We start from the raw sequence: 17,395 nt of genomic DNA on the forward strand, positions 1-17,395 counted from the left end.
TCTGCTCTGGACCCTTCTGCACAGCCAGTCTTAATTAACATGATTTGCAAATTATTACATTTTTCACTATTTATGAACTTCAGCAGCAACAAAGTATGCAGAATAAATTGAGAGAAACTGGATAATACTGTGAGAAAAAACAAGAATGTCACTATATTCCAAATAAGATACTCATTTACAGCTCCTGCCAATAAAATAGTAGTATAATATGAAGTTTAGAGACTACTCATATAAAGATTACCATTCAACAAGAACTGTATGAGCCAGATACAGCGATCATATCAGATAGGTATTATCATGCATTGAAAGAGGACGTATTGAGTGGGATGATTATTTCCTTGTGCTACTTTTTTCAAAAATGTCAAGCTACAGTAATATATTCAAAACCACTCGCATACTCACCACAGTTAGCTTCATCTGATCCATCAGCACAATCTGGGTCTTCATCACATACCCAGAGTTTAGAAATGCAGTGCTTTGTTGTTTTACATTGGAAATGGTCTGGAGAACAACTGTTTTCAGCTTTAAATAAAAGGATTCCAAATTAAAACTAGGAATTTCTGCTAACATTCAAAATATTTATTTTAAAGAAAAAATATTAAGGATTCAAAATTCAGAAATTGGTTATCTCTAGCATAACTAACGTCTGTAAGAAAACAGCATTCAAGTTTATGTCGTTTATAATTTTGTCTTGTTTTTATATACTATTTTGTATATAACAGTAAGGTCAAATGAATCTAATAAATGAAGTGGCTATTGTGATATTCTTTTAACAACAAATAGACTTAACCCTGGTACAATCAAACCATTTAGTAAAAAGCAGTCAGATTTATTTTTTTTCTAACTTCCTAAAACATCAGTTATCAATTCTGAAAGTCATTTGGAAGGACTAAGGCCTCTCTCACTGATTTGATCAAAAAGGTAATCAAAATCATGTACAATTTTGGTGAAATGCTGTGCTCTCTGTTAAAAGAGGCCACGGGTAAACGGCGAGAAAGTTTGACAATTATTTTGCTTTATCAGTCTAGCAGAACAATTTTTTGAATGAATCCTACAGCAAGATAAAGATGCAAAGATGCAGCTAACCTTCATCTTATTCTTTCAGGATGCTTAAAGTTAAAGCTTAACTGCACTAACTTCAGAACAGCTACTCGACAGCAAAGAGCCGCCTCAGTGTGCTCACACGATTCTAGACCGACTCTCTCATAAGCATATATGCCAGATCTTACTGTTTCTTAAACTCTTATAACTGAGAGTATAGATGCAAGATGAATAAAGGACATATATCTGGACTGGACTGTGAGCAAGCTACTTGTGATCAGATGCATAAGGATTTCTTTAGAGATAAGCATATGTACGAGACCCTCCAAATTGTTCTAAACTGAACTGAACGCAGGTGGAAAACAGTATGATCTATTCTCTGGTAATGTTTTCCCACATAAATGTTTGTCCCACTTTTATCTAGGGAAGTCCATAAGGTTTTTAACAAACTTTCCTATCCCTGTTGAAAAGTAAGTTGCTCCTTGATACCATCATTCTTGTTTCTCGGGTTTGGCAAGATGAAAAATTTTGGGTTTGTTAAAAGTTGGCGCATTATTTCTTTCAGTGTCACGTTTCCATATGTAAATTTACAGTGCTGGAATTAAAAAGCATTTAGAATTGGCTAGGCTGCTAACTATACTTGTAAAAAATACTACTGATTCTCAGCTAGGACACCTCATCAGGGGATTTCAAAGTGCTTTACAAAGAAATCCCGCACAATTACCTCCATTTTACATATGGAAAGCCTTAAGTATGAAATGTGACTTTTTCAAGGTCACTTGATACATAAAACAAAACAGTGGTAGAGCTGAAAACAAGGTCTATACCTTATGAATCCTAGTCCACTGAAATTAGAATTAAATAGATAATCTCATCTGTTATCTGTCTTGTGACAGGAGCCCAAGTCAATATGAACTTTGTGGTAGACCTACTTAAAACCTCCCTTTTTCATAATTTCCCCAAAGGCAACTGAAGAGTTTTCAGAAGCCACAAGCGAGGTTTTATTAAAATATAAACTAGCACACTTAACTTTCTTAAGAGAGAAGCTAATGAAGTCTAGGTAAGACAGAACAGAAGCAAAAAAAAGTATATAATTAACCTCCCCCACTCCCCACTGTGTCTTTGCAGGTGGGTTGATGGCTGAGTTTCAGACCACTCAAAAGCTTGCTTTATGACATAGCAGACTGTCCTATCCCCACTAATCCCTAGGCAGTTTTCGACTCCATCACCGCTGATCCTGACCCTATCCCTCCCACAGTCCCTGAGCACTGCTGTGCTGCAGACTCCGCTGCTCTGATTTAATTTCTGTCAGCTACACCTCAAGGTTTTGGGAACCTTCCATATACCATGTGCAGCTCCTTATAACGAAAAAAGCAATCTCCCCTACCTTCCACAGGAGTTTACCTGACCCCACTTAATCAGTTTTTAAAGAAATGTAACATGCAAACCAACATATAATACTGTTTGTCAGAGGCTACAGCTCTGCTGAGCTGTTTGGAAGACGGCCATGAAACATGACCATCAACAAAGCCTTTGTATCCTTAGCAACCCTTCCCTTGGAGAAGGCCATGTTCTTTGCAGAAATGCAGCATATGCAAACCTTGAGAAAGCTAATTCAGAAAACAGGAATAAGCACCTTAGATCAGCAGTAGATCTGAATAATGAATTGAGTGAAGGACAGAGACGTATTTGAAGAGAGCACCATCATTTTAATTACAAAATGATCAAAGACACAAGCTATTCAATACCTTTCCGTTCTAAATCTGAAAATATTTTCCCTACTTATATCTAAGAAATATGGAGTGAAAATGAATTTATGAAAAGTAAGATGTATTAAAAGCTGAGTAAATGGAAATCAAGTTACATAGGCAAATTAATGAAGAAGTCACCAGAGGAAAGGGAATAGAAAAGGTAGAAAACGTCATCAAAGAAAAAGGATGTAGAAGGAGCTATGGATCTACATCTTTTCCAATAAAAGACTCAGAAAAATATCTTTTTGCATTGAAATGCATTGCTGCAAGGCATGGCAGATGAAAGCCTCAAGAAGATGAGTCATTTGTGAGGTAGTTAAGAGCAAAATGGATGTTTCAGCTTAAGTCAGAAACCCAATTAAATGCTTGAAATTAATTGTTTACACACCCCTCTTCTTTGCAATGACTTTAAAAAACGAAGTTAATAAATGGCATTTTAGTTTGTTCTCTTGTATATGAAGCATTGTACATCAATCAACCCCATGAATTAACTGTTTTGCATGTTCCTCAAATTATTTTACATAGAAGACATTTACAGTATTTTACGTATTTTATTTCAGTTCCTTATTTAAAACCAGCTACAGTTGTCACAGCAAAATTCTCTAAACATAACTTACGACAGTCTCTTTCATCTTCTTCATCACCACAGTCATCCTGTCCATTGCATCTCAGATTTATTGGAATACACTTCTGATTCTTTGTGCACTTGAACTGACCTGACAGGCACACATGTGTGTCTGTAAGATAAAAGAATAAAAATACCAAGTTAAAAAGATTAAAAGTTAAAGAGTAAAAGATTTAAAAATTAAAAGGTAAAAGAATAAAAATGTAGTTTCTTGACAGAATTTAAAGCATGGCATTAAAATCGGTTTAGCAGGTTTCTGAAGTCTACAACGTATATAATCACCTACCACAGTTCAGTTCATCAGAATTGTCCCCACAGTCGTTCTCTCCGTCACAGATAAAGGCTGGAAGAGCACAAAGTCCAGTTCCACACTGAAAACGTCCTGGCTGACATCTGAATTCAGCTGAGAAAAAAGAAAACTGCTTATGAATACTACCAGAGGAACGTTAAAATATCAATAGTGTTGTTCTTCCTCTATGGACTAACCAAAAGAATGTATAAACCTTTGTATTTGCCTATGTAATCTCAATCTGAGTAGATATTAGTAACTACAATGTAAACGTACTATTGCAAAATTAATTTCAAATCTGAGATTTTAAATTTGCATAACTATAGTTATACCTTACTAATGATACAGAGTGCAACCCTCTACAGGTTGATGCTTACTATTAGCTCAACAGAGACTTGCAATTTAGGATCTAAACACTTGAGTTCAAGTCTGCATTTAAGAAACTCACTATCCCACTCTATTTCCCATGAAAGGTCTAATATTGTTCCTTCTCACAGCCACTGTCATTTGAGTGAATGAGCAATTATCCACCTCTTTAGTAATATTTTATATAAACATAGTGTAGCTTAAAATGTCATCTTATGTAGAATGATTACATGTGTTAAAGCTTGCTTCAAAGGCCTCTGCAGCAGAAAAAGGGAACTAATTATAAAATTGTAAAAACATGGGTGAGAGTTTTCAATACAAAAAATCAAATTAACTGTTACTTAACTGGAAGATTGTAGAACACATAGTAGAGGATTTTGTGTACATAAGCTTAAGGGAAGAAGGTAAGAATCTTTTGATTTATGTAGATTAATGTAATAGTATTAAAGTAGTCAGAAAAATAGCATCATCAACAGCTATGACTGTTTATGAATCCAGTATACTAGAAAGGTACTTTTCTAACAAGTAAACTTGCAGTCAGCTACCATCACAGCAACCATCCTTTGGGATGCTGAAAACGTCACCATAGTTGACTTCCAGTTGTCTCCAGTTCAATGGGTGAGTACCTACAGTAACCTACGATTTGCACTATGGGAGGCTATGGAGAAATATGCTGTATCTGCACCACCTTCAGGACAGTGTGTCAAAGTTACGCAGGATGCATGAAGAATGTTCATTGCATAAAATTGTTCATTCTGGAGGGGTGAGATTTAGGTCTCCAAACTTTCCTTTGACAATATTTATAAAACCAGAAAATGAGAATATTTATATAAAACATATAGTGAAAAATACACAGAATCTTAGCAGGAATCACATGGAGAACATTGTGGTTGTTCAGAAAATTGCACTAAATAATAATGTGTAACTAAACTTGTACAACTGCAAGGGAACATAAGCAAATGAGATTAGAATTCCACATTTATATTATATACAAAAATAAACCTGGTAGATTTTTGTATTTCTATATATAAAAATCAGCAATCTCAGAACGTAGCTTTAAAATAAAAATCTTTAGCAAAAACGTAACTGGGATCAAGTAAAGGTTTAAAACATGAAAAACACATTCTTATGATTTTCCAAAGGCCTTAAAAGACCCGTAGTAGACATGAGTTAATGACAATCTTTTACAGGCTGACAGACAAGAGCCTGCATCCTTTGTAAATTTGACCGAGACCAAGGAAAAGAAAACAGTGCTGCAAACAAAGTGTTCAAAAAAATCCTCTTCCTAACAGCTATAAAGCACTATATTTGATTTGGACCCTACTGACAAAACTGGGTTCCAAATTCAGAATGCACTTACGGCATTCCTCAGGCTCGTCAGAGCCATCTCCACAGTCATCGACGGTGTCACATTTCCACCAAAACGGAATACATTTGTCGGTTTTGCAACGGAACTGTAAAAGAAAGGAAAGAAGGAAGAAAAGCTTTCATACGAATATTTATTTATTTAAACAGAAATAGTACAGTTTATAAAAAATTAGATTAACTGCTTAAGTCATTGTTCCATTGATCAACTCCGGTTGTTAATTTTATAAAACTTATTTTTTAAATATTCTTTTTTGGAGATGTTTTGCACTGAGACTTCCACTGACACAAATCATTGTCGTTTCAATGACATTGCTACACTGACTTATAGTGCCCCTGATATAAACCACCCATTGCATTTTGCTGCATTCTATGATTTGATTCTTTAAGGTCTTACTCAGGACAACCACTTCAATTCTTAAACAGTCTTTGTAGGCTGTTGAAGCAGACTTAATATCATTTTTCCAGACAAACCAAAACACCCACAGTTACAGAAAAGGGCCTTAACGTGCAGTGTTGTACTTGTATACAGTATTGCTTATATTGTCTGAATTAAATGAGAAAACCAGAAGCTAGGCCTTCCAACCTTTCAAAAGGATAAAGTATTTGTACAAAAAAGAAAAATCTTTTGTAAGACCTTGGCAGTGCCTTTACTCTGAGCTCAGGCAACACTGTACCTTTGTTCTAACTGAACAAGGAATGCAAACAAAACAAAGAGTAGAAATTACTTGATGCAATCTTCTAGGGCTAAACATAAAATCAGAGTTCATTATGTGACTAATGCTAGGGAGAAAAATCTGGATAGATTATCAGCAACTTTTAAGAAATGTTGTGTTTCCTACCTGGTGTCTGTGTGAGCACAGAAAGGAAGGAAACCGACAAGTTTAGAAGTGCAAGACATTTTATCTTCTGTGCCTAGGCATAATTTTTTCATTTCTTCACATTTTAAAAATCATTGATTATTCAATAAAGCTGTATTCAAAAGGTATATTAAATTTGGTGCATTAGCTCAGTTTTATCTTTTCTGCCAAGAAAATTTAGGTTTCATGACCATTTATGTAGTAGGACCTATAGCTGGAGCTGCATCATTCTTGTACCACGTTGAGGGACATGCTGTATAACAGGCTGGGTTTGAAAGGCAGCTGTTCTAAACTCTTAAACTGTTCCACAAAGGTAAGCATCTCAGAGTAGCTCAGCAGAAGGCCTCCAAACATAAGAGAGAAACAGAAACTCAGACAACTCTCATTTTCAGTACTTTCTACTTGCTAGCGTAGCCTTCCTGCTGCTTGATTGTTTTAAGGTGCCAGCCTCGCTCGGCTCACCACGAGGGACTTCAGGCTGTTAAAATGACACTAGGAATTTAATTCCAGGAAGTGGGCACTAACTCTTAGATGCTATTATGTTCTGCATGAAAACGCTTGCATTCGCTTCTAAAGTGGGGAGCCAGACATTTTGCAGAATCAGGGGTCAGAGTCATATGGGCGTGTCTGCAATGGCCTGAGTTTTGGTGTTTTGTACTAAACAATTTCTCACGTCAGATTAGCCATCAAAAGCCATCAAAAGACACCCAAGACATAAAAGTCTGTGGGTGTGTAAGACCAGCGTATCAGCCATCCAGCTCCTTTTCATCAGAAAGAGCTAACAGCGGGTGTGTTGTCAAGAGCGATTACATCATAGGACCAGCTATGATTTTACAGCATCATCTGAAAATCTTAAGTAGCAAAGTATATTTTTTGCCAGTGATCTCTGCATCGGATGCCATTGGATTGACAAATTATCAAACAGTAAACAGATTTCAAAATTGGAAGAAAATGACTAATACCCAATGTCACCTTGTAACTGTCTGTCTGAAGCAGCTTCTTCTACTTAACCCTGCTCTCCCTCCTATGGAATCCCACAAGTGATAAAATATTGCTCCTGGAGCATCCAAGATGTGATGCTGTCCTTCAATTCGGACTACCAATGAATTGTTTAGAAAGGAACAGAGCCATTCAATCAACTGTTAGCACATAAACTCACTGTGGAATAAGCTTCCAGTGCCATTTAAAGAAAATTTTAAAAAAGAAAAAAGAAAAATCGTGCTGGTTTTTTAACCAAACAAATTTGAGAAGCTAGATATGGGGTGAAAATAGGTAAGAAATTCCTCATTTTACAAGTGTTCTACACCTTCTTTTTGTTCATCACTTAATGGGAAGTAACAAGCAGACAATCTAAACAGAAAAGATATGATGAACATAATAAAATCACACCAAACACTACCTTAAGGGAACAGACGAAGACAGTGGGAAGGTTTCTTAAATAACAGTATTACTTGAATGAAACTGTACATCATTTATTAAGATGACCAGTTTCCTAAAAATTAAGAGTAAAACCCTTTCCCTAATGAGTACAGACAAAATGCATCATGATGTAGAACGTTTTAAGAGGTCATTAGCATACATATAATAAAAGTGGACTACTAGAAAAGCTGGACTACTAGAAAGATTTTTAAAGGCCATACGTACTATTACAATCAACCAATTAATTGTCTGGGTAGAACAGTCCAAAGACTTTGATAAAAGTGGTTCTCTTATAAGAAATCAGTATGTTCTACTTAATCTACCTTGTATTTTAAGCAAAAAATCACCAAATATTTATTTCAAGTACTAGGGAATCCACCTCCCATAAAGAATTCAATGTTTTAATTGATGCAATTAATTGCATATTCTACCATTTCCATTTCAGCTACTGGATTGTTTTTAATGTAAGCCTATCGTTTACCTATCTAGCTAACTGGACTGAGCTTGTTTTCTTGTATTAATGTAAAGTTCGTTCATGCAAGAATACTCCCAAATCATTGTTATATACACTTTGTATCATTGTTAGATACACTTTGTATCATTGTTAGATACACCTTGTATTTTTATGTTTCATATTTTATACAAATGTTTTTTCAAAGCAATTTTTATGGGTTAGTAGCTGTATTTGTTCTAGTGACTGGCAGAAACATCCACATTTGAAAGGAAACAAGTCCTGCATTCTCTGGAAAAAAGGCATTTGCAAGTCTATTTTCAGCTAATAGCCTTGAAGATGAAATGCTTTAAAAGCACCCATGAGTTACCTAGTCTTCAGCTCCTTTGACTGATGCTTCCGCATTTCATGGCCACCAGCTTTTATTATTTAAAAGCAGGTAGAAACATGGTAAAATGTAATCCCCGCTCCCCCTTCCCCCATCCGTATGCGCTTACCTGACTGGCAGTGCAGTTCGATAAGCATGTCTTGTTATCCGCAGCAAGGTAAAAGTTAGTGGGACAGGCACAAGTATACATCTTGTCAGGGGCCAGAAGGCATAAATGACTGCAACCACCATTGTTTAGTGTACACAGATGTTTAGACACTGTGGGCAGAACAGGAAAAGAATATCAGAGCCTATTATTTCAGTATACTTCAGGGTATCTGCTTTATAGAGGAAGAAAAATGTATTACACATACTATTTTTACAACGGATTGTCTCAAATCAAAAACCCATAAGAGGCAGCCTTTTCCTTTTGCCTTTAAGCTATTCGCTGTTGTATGCAAAAATTATTACTATGGATGTAGAAATAGGGTTTTTTTTTTTATAACGAGACAAAAAAATTAGCTTATCTATGTCAAGTGCCAAATTGCATTCAGTTACAATTCAAATACAGGGACATCAGGAGATCAGACACAACTAACGCCTACGTTCTCTGACATTCCCTCAGTCCAACAAGTTTCTAAAGAACAGTATTCTTCTGTATTATTAACACTCTCTTACTTTGCAAATAATAAGGTTAAATATTTTCATAACACACTGTTCCCATCTTGATAACAGGTAACTTGGACTGTAATGCAATTTAACAGTTCTGTACTTCCAGTCAGTATCTGGGTTAATTTTTAAGCACCCAAATTGGTATCTAGCCACGGAACAAGATATATCACATTTATTTCATACCAGATATACTTACAACATTAATCACAGATTTATTTTTAAAAATGCTCATTTGAAAACTTCCACAATTTGAAACAAAACAGAAATAAAAATAGATCACTGCAGATAAACGAGCTTCCGTTAACTCAGTAACGGGCTACTACGTGAAATACATCAATGTGCTGTACGGAAAGCATAGACAGAATAATTACCATCAGGTTGCCTATAAGAATGATACACCTGGATGTCTGTTATGGTATGCCATGAGTTAATCAGTGACAGTCTGTCTGATCCAGAGGTTTTGTGGGCACGGCTGAGTGATTTGGTTTTCCCGTCTGTCCAGTAGATGTAGTCTTCAAACAATGTTAGCGCAATCACCCCTGGAATATCTTGATTAGGGACTGTAAGAAGAGATGCTAAGATTAATGTTCCCTCTTGGAAGACTGCCAGTTAAAATATTCCATACTGCATGGGTTGACAGATATAACTGCTATATAATGTCTTGAGAGTAATTGTCATGACAATATGTCAAGCCTAGAGGGTTCTTTATTACCAGTTACGCTAAGATGGATGGGGTGCAAGCTCTGCTTGCTTAGAGTTAGTTGGCCCAATCAGTGTTAAGGAAATGAAAGAATTTCAGTTAACAAAAATCACCTCCAGATTCTAAACCAATGACATGTTAAGCTTTAAAGTAGTATGTAACATAAATAGAACTTAACCTACTCTTTACTGAAGGCCAATATTCATTTGCTGGCTTAGGGGAATAAAAGTTATTAGAAAACATCCCAAACATAAGGTATACGTCTTCAGATGCAGTGTATTTAACACCCTTTAAGACAATTAATAGTATTTTATTTCAGCAAAATATACTGACAAGAGAGATGGGAAAAAAAAATGTTTTGCCTTAAAATACACATAGCAGCAAGAGGATTTATTGCTTAGTCCTAGCATAACCAACCATACAAGTTAAAAAAATAAAGTGATGATAATACCCCATTGTTACAATGTCACAAAATTATGAGCCAACATAATTTTAAAAAGGATGGAAGGACAAAAGGGATGGAAGGACGAAAGGGAGAAAAAGCTTTGGAGCGTTCTTTATCCTACTGTATACACTTTAATCTTGAACTATTTGTTCTTGGTAAACATAAACTGAACTCCACTTTGTTTTCTTTTAACGTATATAGCTGTAATCATAAATGACACAGGAGAATATCTGACCACTGTGAGAATATCTGACCAGAATATCTGGTCAATGTGTAAATTATAATCTTTTGTCACTGAATCACTTTAATTACTGATTAACTACTGAAAAGGCAGAGCAGAGCAGCAGAGTCTGCCATTTTTAACCAGCATATCCTTAACACCTTTACCTTGTTTTCTTAGATGAAAATAGCTTCATCTTTTTACCTGGAATGTGCTTAAATAGAGTTGGCAAATCTCAAATTCTAGTTGGAACATTTCACTGACAACTGATGCCTGATACTGAGTATATGGAATGACAACTTAGCAAATTCAATTTCGTATACAATAGCCTTGCCGACAGTGAACTCCAGTGTAGGGTATGTTGCCTTCTGGTCAAGGAAACCTTGCTTCTCAGACCTGAAATTATTTTCCCTTCTTGTATGTTTCCATATACCATAGCCATCATACTGAAATACCAGTATGATATTCTTTTAAAGAGCTTCATAACATTTCTAAGAAATTAGTCAAAGTGCAAAGAAATCTTAATTTTGGCAGTTATTACACAGGCCACATTGGCATGGTTCCTTACATAGTAGAGTACCCCCAAGAAAAGCTCTTAATTTCCCGTATTTGTAGAATCAGATTGTGAAAAGGGGGTCTACAAACCAGAAGTGAATCACTCCCCATGGCAATTGTTGCTATCTTGTTCCTTTGAGCAAGGAAGAGAAGAATTCTTGAAGTACCATTACTTTTAGTTTTGCCGCCAAAGTAACAAATCAAGTACAACAAAACAAGAATACAGAAACTATAAGTACAGGTGTTTCTGTTATATTATTTTTTTTTCCTCTTTCCTCTTTTTCCTTACTTTCTCACCACTGAATTTATCAGAATAAATTGCAAGAAAACCCTCCTAGATTCGGGAAAACACCCAAAGGCTAGAGCAGGGTTTGTCCACTGGAAGACCTTTGTGTATTATCACCTAGTTAGAGAAACTACTTGCATGTTAATTTTATCCCTACTCTGCTCTGGAGTGAACTAAATAATTCCCTTGGTGGGGAAAATAAGCTGTAGACTAGACAATAGTACCCAGCTTCACCCTAGGTGTAGTATGGAGTGTGGGGGGATCTCTAGTACTGCAAAGAGTGAAACGAACCCTGCACCTAGTCACAACTGAGCCTAAGCAGTCAAATCCCAGACATTACCTTCTTTTTTAATGTTCTTTTGCTTAACATGGGTGATTTTCCTTGAACCTTCTTGAGAGATTCCTTAGGCTCTGCGTACATCTTCAATAATGATGAATTCAACTTAATACTGTTCCAGAAAAGGCATGTATCTCTAATTTTAATTTTAAAAAGTGAATGATCTTTAAGATGCTTTAGCATAATTACTAATTGGGAATACTAATTATCATATCATATGCTTACTACCAGATTACTGCAATTAATTAAGGAAGCATAGAATTTACACATTCATGTCATTCGGAAAAAGGAAATTATCATTCTGAATTATTTCAGAATTATTAGTTCATGAAAATCTGTGTACATGCATGCTCTGTAAAAGAAACACCTTTTGGTTTGAATCACTGTCCAATATTTCAGCAGATCCCAGAAAAACTGGACTCTCTCAGACTTTCTCTGTTGCCACGCTCCCCAGTTAGTTACGTCACTGAATTTAAGTCATTCAGTTGCTTTATTGTGCTATTATATTTACCATGGGATTTTGCGTACATCTGGGCACAATCCATTGTGCTATCTTTATATACAGAGACTTAGGTATATTAAACTCAGCACTTTTTATTTTAGGTAGATTATAAACATTTGCTATTGAAAGTTTTCTTGTAACTTCTAAGTCATATGATTGTGCCACAGTACAAAAAGTAAAAGACAAGCTGGGATTTTAGGTACATCTGCAAAACTGCAGAAAATTCCCCACTGATCTTAAAGGGCAGTTTCTAATGAGAAATACAAACCAGGCTGACAGAAGAAACAGGAAGGAACAGCACAGAGTTTCACTCAGTGAAACCCTGAAGCTATCCATAAAGCTATTTATTTTATTTTTACTTGAGTTCTGGAAAAATATCTGTTCATATAAATTATGATCCTTGCTGCTACTTTTGACATCAAATTAAAGATGTCAAAGATACCACTCCAGACTTTCTAAATAAAATAAATGTGCTTTTTTCTTTCTCTGTTTTCTCTTATTCTGATCACGGTTAAGATTAAAATCAGAATAAATGGGCACATAAAAGCCTTAATGCACATGAAGAGGACTTACATAGGAAAAATATTTTGATTTGGTTGTTTTTATTATTCCCCACCAATGAAAACTATGTCTAGCAGTCATCCTCTTTTTGGCCATCCAGGAATTACAAGGAAACACCATACCCTGAGTACAGATGTATGAGTAAATGCTTACTTTTGTTTCTATGTGTATTTGGGGGTTGCCATACAATTTATCCCAGCTTCAAAGGGTTATGCATACATCAGAATCTAGATGAAACTTTATATTCATTAACTAAAAAAGATTCAAGAGAGTAACATGTACTGTCTGGATTCTCTCATCACACCTTCTTAATAGGGAAGCTAAGCTTAATGTGTGGTGTAAAATGTTAAATACTACAGTTAGAGAGCTGCATTTCAGAAAATGGCTGATGACTCAAGTACATTTTTCTTTGATTTTTTTTTTTTAAGTCAGTTCTGTAAGCACCAGGTTTAGAAGCTTAGATATTCCAATTATCTTAAAAACAAAACCACAATATACAACACAATGTAACAAATATTATATTCTCTTTTTTATGTTCTTGAAAAGAACAGAGTATATACTCTGAAAATGACAGAGTATATCTATTTCTAAAAATTGGATTTTGCATTATTGCCACATATTGGTCAAAAGTTGAAAATGTCAGTGATTTAATACTCACAGATTAGGGTTGTGGTTTGTCCTGCCACTATTTCTGACCTCTCGATAAAGAGAGCAGTTTATTCTCCAGAATGACCTTTGAGTAACTTTATAATTTTAATGGGCTTCTGTGTTACAGTCAACTTATCATTAAGCAATGTTCAACACAAACTTGATCAAAATTTTCTTTCAGAAGCTTCCATCATTTATGGCTGTAAAAGCTACAGGTATTCTGTTTTGACTATGAAACTTAGCGAAAGTTATTAAAAAAAAAAAATCAATCAAGGAAGCAATGAACGGACTGTGTTAAATAAAATAGTACAAATAAACGTAAATAAAATTATATGTAAAGTAAAGCACACAGAAAATAAGTATAGTATCAATGGATGCAAGTATTTCTTAGAAAAATTCTTCTAAGCTGACCACAAAACTAATGTATTTTCTTCCAGTTGGTACATCTGTAAGACTGAGGGAAGTTTCTGAAAACAGGCATTCAATGGCAGCTAATTCTGATTTACTTTACTGTTTGAGGAATAGTTCTGTCATAGCTGAATATTATTTTTCTTCAACTTTTAGTATACTATAAACAATGGAACATCAGAACTGTTGACAGGTAATAGGTTATAAAATCTACAGCTCACATCAACTGTGAATGACCCCCCAAAACGAACACAAAACTGTGGGGGCATTTTTACAACTTATTTTATCATGGAACAGGAAAATACTCTCTCATGCTCTTTATTCTTTGCCTTTGAGGACATCAGTGTTTCAAGCTTTCCAGAATATCAGGTGGTGACAACTACTGATTTATCATAAATGTATGTATAGTAGAAGAAACACCCATTTTCTTTCTTCAGCCTTCCCTTTAACTTCAAGAGAACCTTAGCTGCATTACTGATGTGCCTCTTCATGAATGACATACATTAGTTGCAATACTAATTGTTAACCTCACAGCATACATTATGGTGTGAATCACAGTTTTAAACAGGAAAGCAAGACTAATTGCTCTCCTTTCTTTGGCAAGCACTGTGCAAATGGACTACTCTCTGCAAATGCAAAGTAAAGCCAGGTTAGTCATAACTGATAAGTACCTCTGCTTCCCCTGCATCACCTATTTGAAAACATTTAATCAAGTGTCTATGTGACGACCCATTAGTAAGAAAGTTCAGCACAAAAATTATGTTATACCAACGTATGGGTGAGATCTCGAACAGCAAATTCATGGAGCATTTAAATAGTAATATATTTTAACGCAGAGCCGTGAGAATTGCACTCACTTAGTATTAATTACTTTCCAGAATTACCTATGTATTCAATAGTTTTTTTTTTTTCTTTTAAGGTTTCCCATAACAATGTCACCCTATGGCCTCTATGAAAGCTCCCAAAATTGGGTTAAAGTAAGCTGAAGCCTGATTTGTATCTCAAAACACTCAGCAAAAATAGCTAATAAAACACCCCACCTGCAGACCAATAATCCATACAGCTCTAGCAGTCTGTATTTTACTAGACCAGTACTTACTACACATGCTTTTTCCCCCTCATTGTTAGAGCAGCAAATCCTTAAATAATCCATTGTAACCCATCCTTATTACTTTTATCTCAGATGAAGAAATCTCAACAACTAGAACCGAAGTGCAGTTCAATCAGAAAAGGGCTAACTGCCCAACCGCCATAGGACTCAGACTCCATCATCATGGACGGGCACCCTGGGCAGCTGCTATGGCGTAAGGGAAGAGGCAAGAAGTGTGTTTAGCCCCTTTCATAAATCCTTGCCTGGACAGTATTACTCAGCTGACTGCTTCCACTGAGTCCCAAATACTTATTTCGCTGACTCAAGTTTCTTACAGTTTACGATACAGTACATCTGTCCTGGTTTCGGCTGGGACAGAGTTCATTTTCTTCCTAGTCGCTGGTACAGTGCTGTGTTTGGGATTTAGGATGAGAATAATGCTGATACCACACTGATGGTTTAGCTGTTGCTGAGCAGTGCTGACGCTGGGCAAGGACTTTTCAGCTTCCCAGGCTCTGCCGGGCGCACAAGGAGCTGGGAGGGGGCACGGCCAGGACAGCTGACCCCCACTGCCCAAAGGGCTATTCCATACCATACGGCGTCATGCCCAGTATAGAAACTGGGGGAGGTGGCCGGGGGCAGCCATCGCTGCTCAGGGACGGGCTGGGCATCGGTCAGTGGGTGGTGAGCAGTTGTATCACTTGTTTTTTTGGGGGTTTTGTTCCTCTCTCTCTTCCCCTCTCGTTATTTTCCTTTTCATTACAAATTATTATTATTTTATTGTATTTCAATTATTAAACTGTTCTTATCTCAGCCCGAGTTTCCTTACTTGTGCTTTTCAGATTGTTTCCCCCATCCCACCGGGAGGGGCAGGGGGAGCGAGCGGCTGCGTGGTGCTTAGCTGCTGACGGGGGCTAAACCACGACAACATCTCAGAACATATACGCCATTTTTCATATACCAAATACTTTCAGAGGAAAAACTGCACCTGAAATTTGCTTTTGTCATTCTTTTTCCTACCACAGCCTCCTCCTACCAGAAATGGGCGAGTCCCTTGCAATCCCTCCTTTTCTAACAGGCTTTCTACTACCACCTCTAGTCCTCTAATGGGGTTTCATTTTATACATAAATCATGGATTCTCCTACACTAAATGCTAATCCCAAACATTGCTTGACCAAACAACAACAAGATGAGAAATGTGATAAGAAAGAGAAGGCAAAAAAGAGAAGGAATGCACAGACCTAGTGGAAAGCTGCAGAAAACAGGAGAAAGAAATACAGCTGTGTAGTAAAAGTGAAAAAAGGGGAGGCTTGCAACAGATCAGAAGCGGTGGAAAATAAAAATTATTAGATACTTGAACACAAATAATAATGACAATAGATAACATACTAAAGGGAGATAAAGTGCTGCATGAACTTAAGGGAAGAAGAGCCACATAACTCCGTAAGAGGGAACACGATTATGTAGACATATGAGAAGCGTGCACAGATTTAAAATGTACGCCTCTCTCTCTCCTGCATTTTGTACTAATTTTGATCCAAGAATATAAATTCATATGCTGTAAGTCATATCTGTGATAAAAATGTCTACTTTTCTCTTGTGTGAACTCTGTTTCCCTTATATTTTCTGAGTACCTCTACTGAAGCATAAAAAATGTTCATTTGATTTCAGGGGTGGAAATAATGCCATCTAGGATTTCTTAACCACAAAATATGCTTGCTGAAGAAGCCATACAGAAGTAGTGAAGCCCAGATTCACTCAGCTCTTATTAAACACAAATATTTCCATATTTCCACTCTAAAATGTACAACAACAATAAAAAAAGGTCTCATTGTCAGCTAGTAAAATCCGTGTGCCAAGAAAAAGTGTCCTTAAAAAGGACAAATGCTGACTTCTTCTAACCAATAAACACTACAAAAATATCTGTATTCTGTAATGTCCACCAAGGTTAGATTTTCCTTGGCGTTCGGCTCCTGTTCAAGCTGAAGCTGGCTGATCACTTCACTTCCAAGCTAGAAAGAGATCTGTGCCTTTCCTTTCCAAAAAGAAGGGACTGCAACCTTGCCATGCCCTTGTGCAAAGTCTATAAGAAGGGAAGGGGTGAAAGATTCCTGCCATGCTCCTCCCAAAAATGCACCTGGATAGAGTTCCAGTGCTGGTAAGTAACTGCTAAATTAATTGCTGTTAAGCAACATCTTAAATGACATTCTTCCCCCCCCCCCCCGTGGCATTAGAGCAGCTTCTGGCACCCAAAGACAGAAAATTTACATTGGTGATAAAACCTTAAAAACCAGGCTCCATTATTTTGCATTCCACTCTTCAAACCCCTTGATTTCCTGAACTGCAATAAAATAAAAATAAAAAGCCTACTGACATTTTGACCCAAATGGAACCAGTGATAAACTCTCAGGAAGAATTAAGAATCCTCCAAAGGCA

The 17,395-nt window shown here is 36.4% G+C and overlaps 1 protein-coding gene across 1 annotated transcript in view; it reads right to left on the reverse strand.

Moving 5' to 3' along the window:
* Positions 1-17,395, reverse strand: part of LRP1B (LDL receptor related protein 1B) — a 482,733-nt gene that overhangs the window by 84,594 nt on the left and 380,744 nt on the right. Inside the window, exons 60-65 of the mRNA XM_075511235.1 lie at positions 9,578-9,766; positions 8,665-8,813; positions 5,433-5,526; positions 3,704-3,820; positions 3,410-3,529; positions 403-522 (exon numbers count right to left, since the gene is read on the reverse strand). Coding sequence (XP_075367350.1) covers positions 403-522; positions 3,410-3,529; positions 3,704-3,820; positions 5,433-5,526; positions 8,665-8,813; positions 9,578-9,766 — 789 coding nt within the window. The remainder of the gene's footprint in view (positions 1-402; positions 523-3,409; positions 3,530-3,703; positions 3,821-5,432; positions 5,527-8,664; positions 8,814-9,577; positions 9,767-17,395) is intronic.

Source organism: Mycteria americana, chromosome 9, assembly GCF_035582795.1.
Source record: "Mycteria americana isolate JAX WOST 10 ecotype Jacksonville Zoo and Gardens chromosome 9, USCA_MyAme_1.0, whole genome shotgun sequence".
Taxonomy (NCBI): domain Eukaryota; kingdom Metazoa; phylum Chordata; class Aves; order Ciconiiformes; family Ciconiidae; genus Mycteria; species Mycteria americana.